The following is a 6,943-nucleotide window of genomic DNA, read 5'->3' on the forward strand; positions in this document are numbered from 1 at the left end:
TAAAAAAAAAAAAAAAAAAGAAAGATTTTTGTTATAGAGCACATGTGTTTGCTAGAGAGACAGTGAGAGACAGAAAGACAGAAAGTGAGAAATCACCTCCCCCGGAGGGGGTGGCCACCTGCAATCCCTTTTCCTCCAATCTCCTCTCGGGATTTTGGGCACACATGCATACACAACCAGCATGAGTTTCAAGGCCACTGGGTCCGGGACTCAAACTGTGGTCAAAGACGTAGGAGTCCAGGCCTCAGCCACTACGCCACCTGCTTCCCCCACCCTTGCCAGCAAACATTTTAATGAGCCAAAGAATGATATGAGTATTAGAGTGATAGTTCAAATTCGAATTTACCATAATTTTCAGCTCACCCAAAAACTTAGAAATTATATTGAATTGGGGGGGGGGAGGGGGCTTCAAAAAGTTCACGGAAAAATGCACATCATGAAAAAACTAACAGATGTCAAAAATATTGGGACCAGCAGTTAGCGTAATGGCTGTAACGCTGTACTCCCATGTAGTTGACCAGGGTTTGAGTCTAGGACCTGATGGCTTAAACTCACATTGGGCGCATGTGCATGCGTGTGTGCCCAAGATCCCAAGAGGAAAATGGAGAAGGGATTGTGGCGTGGCCATCCCCCTGGGGGTGATTTCTTGCTTTCTGTCTCTCTGTCTGTCTCTGTCTCTCTGGCAATTACATGCACCCTGTAGCAAAAACCTTTCCAAAAAAATTTTTTTCTTGTACCAGTCCTCTGGTCTAGTAGTTATGGGAACCAGAACCCACACGGTTGACCATGGTTTGAATCTTGGCCCTAGTGGCTTCAAAACCATGTCAGGTATGAGTGTGAGCAGATCTAAAATCTCAGAAGAGTGGAGAAATGAAGAAGCTGTTGTGACATGACCATACTACATTGGGGAGTATTTTTTCGTTCTACCTCTCTGTCTTGCAGCATGTGTACCCTCTGGCAATTAAAATACATAAACAAACTTATATTTCAATTCCATTGTTTATGAACTTTTTGAAGTTCCCACATATATATTTTATATAGAAACTAAAACACAATTTGAAAATAAAAGTGATAATAAAACTGTCCACTCTTTTTCAACAAAAGTTATTCTATCTTTCACCCTAAATAAATCACTCTCTGGGCCAGGCAGTAAGTAGTACAGCAGTAGTGCAACCGGATCCACTTGAGAAAGTCCTAGGTTCATGTCCTAGGACCTCCCTCAACACAATGGTCAGGCACAGTGCCTATGACTGGGCTGGCTGAGACTGGAGTGAATCATGGCATGAGGACCCTGTTGGGGGTCCTCGTCTCTTTCTCTGTCTCTTTTGTGATAGAAATAAAGAGTTTTTTTAAAAAATCACTTTCCAAGAGATTCTCATTTTATTAATTTTTTTTTTTGAGAGTTTTTTTTTTTGTGCTACAGGGTACATGTGCTCACCAAAGAGACAGAGAAAGTGAGGTAGAAAGTGAGAAATCACCCCCTGGGGGAATGGCCACGCTGCAATCACTTTTCCTCCATTCTCCTCTTGGGATTTTGGGCATGTATGCACATGAACCCAGCATGAGTTTTAAGCCTTCGAGCCCAGGACTCGAACTGTGGTCAACTACTTGGGAGTCCAGTGACATAACCAGTACACCATCTGCTGTCCCCACATTTTAAATAATGTTCTAATATATACATCAATAGATTTTAGGAGTAGAATTCTTTTTTTTCTTTTCTTTTTTTGGAGAGGTTTTTGCTATAGGGCATGTGTGCTCGCCAGACAGACAGAGAGAGACAGAGAGACAGAAAGCGAGAAATTACCCCCCGGGGGGGATGGCCACACCACAATCCCTTCTCCTCCATTCTCCTCTCGGGATCTTGGGCACACATGCACATGCGCCCAGCGTGAGTTTAAGCCACCGGGTCTGGGACTCGAACCACAGTTGACTACATGGGAGTCCAGCAACATAGCCATTATGCTAACTGCTGGTCACAGGAGTAGAATTCTTTTCAAAGAAGCAACAAGAGAATGTAACTCTTGGGGCTTTCAGGTGGCATGGTTATTAAGGTACTGGACTCCCACATGGCCAACTGTAGTTTGAGTTCGAGACCTGTTGGCTTGCTTTGCCTTCTCACTGTCTCTCTCTCTTTCTCTGGTTCAAACTGAAAACAATAATAAATACAATTAAATAAATAATTTTTAAAAAAATAGACTGTAGCTCTTACATATCTGGATGGCTCTTCCAGGTTCTGGTCATTCATGTTGGTAGGAATGATCCGGGTGGCCAGTGGTCCCTCTGCAAAAGGTTTTGGTAACTGGCCTCTGAACTCTGATGGAATGAACTGAAGCTGCCAACTGTCAGAAACACAAATAAGGAGGATAAGAAAACCACAGGGGGATCATATTGCTAAATGCACTTGAAACAACAAATCAAAAAAAAAATTTGTTGAGAACATTTCACCCAGAGAAAAATTATCTCTTCTAAAACCTCTACCAGGGAGCACAGAGGCACAGGTCACGATATAATCCAAAATCATTTAGAGGTCTCTCCACACGTTTCACCAACTCTCAGCAGTGAAATTTGCAATCAAATGTTAATACCATTCAATAACCTGAGAAGTGTCAAAGTTTATTGTCTATGATGACGTGATCATAGGGACTTGACAAAATTAAATCTAATTTTCAGGTACATAGAAAAAGAGTGAAATGTAATACACGGCACTAGGATCATATGATGGGAGAAGTCCTTTTTTTCTTAGTGATCATCAAACCTTCTGCTATGAACTATCTCAAATATAAAAGGCAAAGGATGAGTCAACACTTTAAAAACAGATTGATAAAAAGTCTTTAGTAAAGACGAGACACTACAGGTGTAGTCACGAGCAGGTATAGCTAAACTGCTGTATCCAGTCTTTAAATGGAGCAATATGACACCTCTTGACCAGACTTCCCTTTTCCCTAAATAGGACTCTTCTCTGACCAAATGAAGCAAAATATGAGGAACTCTAGAGTCTACGCTGTCAAGTCAAACACCAGACAGCATCAAGGAAAGGAGTACAGATGACTTAACTGGACGTTTTCCCCAGTGTCCACACACTGGAGAACTTTCACGGATGCTGGATGATTTCTTCTCTAAAAATCTTTTTCTAGCTACAGTTTCTAGGCCACTTTTAGTGGTCAGTATCGGGACCAGCAGTAATGGCTATGTCACTGGACTCCCATGTAGTTGATCATGGTTCGAGTCCCAGACCCGGTGGCTTAAACTCACACCAGGCGCGTGTGCGTGCATCCCCAGGATCCCGAGAGGAGAATGGAGGAGAAGAGACTGCGGCGTGGCCGTCCTCTCAGGGGGTGATTTCTCACTTTCTGTCTCTCTGTCTCTCTGTCTTTTTGGCGAGCGCACGTACCCTATAGGGCCCTACCACCCCTAAAAAAAAAAAAAAAAAAAAAAAAAGCCTCTCCAAAAAAAAATTGGCTCAGTATCAGATAATTACAGAAATACATATATAAATCTTGAACAGGTATCACTAGCAAAACCCGGGTCCAGAGGGTTTAAAGACGTCTATCCTCAGACATCTGTGGCTGGGGTGGTGCGTGCAACTAGTCTCATGAACACAGGAGATGGGGGACACAGTGCAATTTCCACAGCTCTTTGAGCTGGTAAATGATTCTGTGAAAACTCCAAAACCAGAAAAACTTAAGAAGATACTACCATAGACTTGCTACTTTTAACTCTGGGAATTAAAGGACAACTTACTTATCAGGCAGAAGGAAGCTGCTGGGAAATCGATACCACTCTTTTCCCACACAGACATTCACAGGTCTGCCTTCTGGGACAGTGTGGATGGTTGGGTCTGTAGCAATTCTGTAAAATTCTGGATACAAATCAAGAGGTCCATGATATCCTGAAAGAGAGATCAGTTAGTGCAAGCCAAAGACAAGTAACTTGAGATTCTGACATTTAATTATAATGCATGTTAATGCCCCACCCTAATCCATAAGAAATTTAAACAGTGTGAAGGCCCACAGCAACTCCAGTAGCCAACTCAACAGGTATTAAATGTCTCTCTCTCTCTCTCTCTCTCTCTTTCTCTCCCTAGAAAATGACAACAGCAGAGGTCCTATTTTGCCAAGAATAATTGGCTCTCTTGCCCTTGTCTACGTCCTTTCACCTTTTTAATTTCATTTTCTTGGAATACATTTTAGAACCAAATGATTATGAGTAAAAACACCATCACGAGACTTTAGCCACAAATTTGTATCTTCGGTTTAAGGCTTTCATAACTCATCACCAACCACTAATTTTTTTCCTAAGAATTATTTTATTTAACTGTATTTATTTATTCATTTGTTTATTTTATTTTGACCAGAGAGGGACAGAGTGGGGGCAGGGGGTAAGTGAGAAAGCAAGCTGTCAGGTCCAGGACTCAAACCACAGTTGGCCATGTGGGAGCCCAGCGCCTTTAACCACCACGACACCTGCAGACCCCATTAATTTTTTTTTTAAGTCAACAAGAATAGTGAAAAAAATTACAGTTAATCACACTAAAAGGAATTCAGAATATTCTTTTCAATCCTAAGGTAGAGAACACACGCCCACTCATTAATACATTGAGTCTACGACCACTCCCTACAGAAGAGACCCCTTCCCAGCATAAGCCAAATACGTAGTTAACAATCATGCATCAAGTAGAACATAAAGTAAAATGCCTTGTGAGTGTGGGTTAAGATGCTGTCAGCACATCTACCTCTGAACAGTGCCACAGAGCGAGAAAATGATAAGAGCCCAAACAGGAAGACTGTTCCTAATGCCAGCCAATTCGACGTCACAGTATAGTGCTCCAGGCGGTATCGTTGAAACACAAAGTGGTAACATTTCTAAAGGGAAAGAAAACTGTATTGACAAAAGAAAATGCATCTTGTGGAATACATACATAATTCCAAGACATTACTGCAACACAAAGAGTGAGAAAACAGAGAGTTTCTATTAAGGGTCTGAGCATTTAAAAATTACTTGGTAATGTACCTGCGTCAAAATCTCAAATAAAAGTCGACTTATCCAGGCCAGTAGGTGACATGGAGGTTAAGGTGGCTGGATCCCATATGGCCAACTGTGCAGTTCTAGTCCTGGACTGGACCACTTGAAAAACACACTGGATGCGTGTATGCATGTGTCCAAAGTCCCAAGAGAAGGAAGGAGAAGGGACTGTGGTGTGGCCATCCCCCTGGGGGGTGATTTCTCACTTTCCCTCTCATTTTCACTCTCTGGCAAGCACATGCACCTGATAACAAACTGAGGAGAGAAAAAAAGAGTCCCGAGGCTATGAATGCCATAAACATAGAGATACTCAGACAAAGGTAAGATGAGCCCTGCTAGGGATCTGATCCTGACAGGTTTAAAGCAGAATCTCACAATGTCCCACATTACTAACTTCCTGATGTAATCTCAAACTCAAAATAAAAGTTTATTCTGATCTGGGGATGAAAGCAGACATTCCATTAGCTCTGCCAAGGAGCCACTGTTCTATGATGGGCCTGTAAGATGACTTAAAAATGCATCTTTACTAATAATTGGGTCCTCTCAGTGACAGAAGCAGATTGACATACAAATTAACACTGTAAACATGGAATCTGCAAAAGAGAGTTAAGCAATCAATACCTATAGCTTTAATAATATGATCTATATTCGATTTAACATTATGGATAATATATCTTAAGTGAAGCACTATGTAACCTCCCCCTAAGTTTTGTGACTGATTATTTAATTAGTGAAACAGAATGAGGCAGATATGCTTTTCTCCAAAACTCACCTGAAGTGCAGAAAGAGCCACAGCGCCACAGAGACATATGAGAGGATATACAGGAAAAAGAAATCGCTCCTCTTTGTGAGGCTGGATGAAGAAAATTACAAACCAAATATACATCGGAGCCAAGGTAAGCCAATACGGGTGGCCTAAATTCTGAACTGCAAGACAAAGAAAAATATCCACCTTTCACTATATTAGAACAAAACAACATATTTAGTTTCAATGTTCTCTTGATCTCAAATTTAGGAGTACACCTAGCACACTTCATGAAATATTTCAGCTCTTGTATTCACACTTTCTTCAGTGGGAGAAAGCTATCAAGTGGAAAGACGAATATATGCCTCAGCTCTTACAAGGATCTGAACTCTAAAGGCAGGCAGAATACTGAATCTGGCCAGAACGTAATAGAAAGGCAGCTTAGTAAGTAATAGAGCTTAATATGTCCTATGTTGGAAAAAGGGACAAAAAAAAAAAAAAACCCTCTTCCCTATAATGACCTGAGACTAAGTTCCCGAGATTAAAGGAACGACGTAAACTTATTTCTTGGGTTTTGTTTTTTATTTACTTGCTGGAAGGCATGTTTGTTCTCCAGACTGGGTGTGGAAGAAAGAGGGAGAAAGCATCCTCAGTGGGCATGGTCATGCTGAAATCCTTTCTCCTCCATTTCTCTATCCTGTCAGGATTTTGGGTACACATGTACCCAGCATGTTTTTGAAGCCATTAAGGCCAGAATTTAAACCATGGTTGGCCATGTGGTATCCAGCTATCTTTTTTTCTTTTAAAGAATTATGTATTTCATTTATTTATTTATTATTTTTAATTTGACCAGAGAGAGAAAGGGAAAGTGAGGAAGCAAGCCACCAGGCCTAGAACTTGAACCGTGGTTGGCCATGTGGGAGTCCAGTGCCCTAACCACCATGCCACCTGCTAGCCTGGTATCCAGCTTTTTTTTTTTTTTTAAATAAAGATTTTTGCTATTAAATGCATGTGCTCATGAGAGAGAAAGAAAGTGAGAAATCATCCCCCAGGGGTATGGCCATGTCTCAATCCCGTCTCCATTCCCCTCTCAGGATTTTGGGCATGCACACATGTGCCCTGCATGAGTTTCAAGCCACTGGTCCAGGACTCAAACCACAGTCGACTATGTGGGAA

General features: G+C 41.5%; 1 protein-coding gene across 3 annotated transcripts in view; it reads right to left on the reverse strand.

Moving 5' to 3' along the window:
* Nucleotides 1-6,943, reverse strand: part of LOC102479989 (alpha-1,2-mannosyltransferase ALG9) — a 107,095-nt gene that overhangs the window by 42,322 nt on the left and 57,830 nt on the right. For all 3 annotated transcript variants that reach the window (XM_014588807.2, XM_027772873.1, XM_006150981.2), the window contains 4 exons: nucleotides 5,795-5,949; nucleotides 4,733-4,862; nucleotides 3,742-3,889; nucleotides 2,210-2,339 (listed from right to left, as the gene is read on the reverse strand). In XM_014588807.2, coding sequence (XP_014444293.1) covers nucleotides 2,210-2,339; nucleotides 3,742-3,889; nucleotides 4,733-4,862; nucleotides 5,795-5,949 — 563 coding nt within the window. The remainder of the gene's footprint in view (nucleotides 1-2,209; nucleotides 2,340-3,741; nucleotides 3,890-4,732; nucleotides 4,863-5,794; nucleotides 5,950-6,943) is intronic.

Source organism: Tupaia chinensis, unplaced genomic scaffold (assembly GCF_000334495.1).
Source record: "Tupaia chinensis unplaced genomic scaffold, TupChi_1.0 Scaffold000311_2, whole genome shotgun sequence".
Taxonomy (NCBI): Eukaryota; Metazoa; Chordata; class Mammalia; order Scandentia; family Tupaiidae; genus Tupaia; species Tupaia belangeri.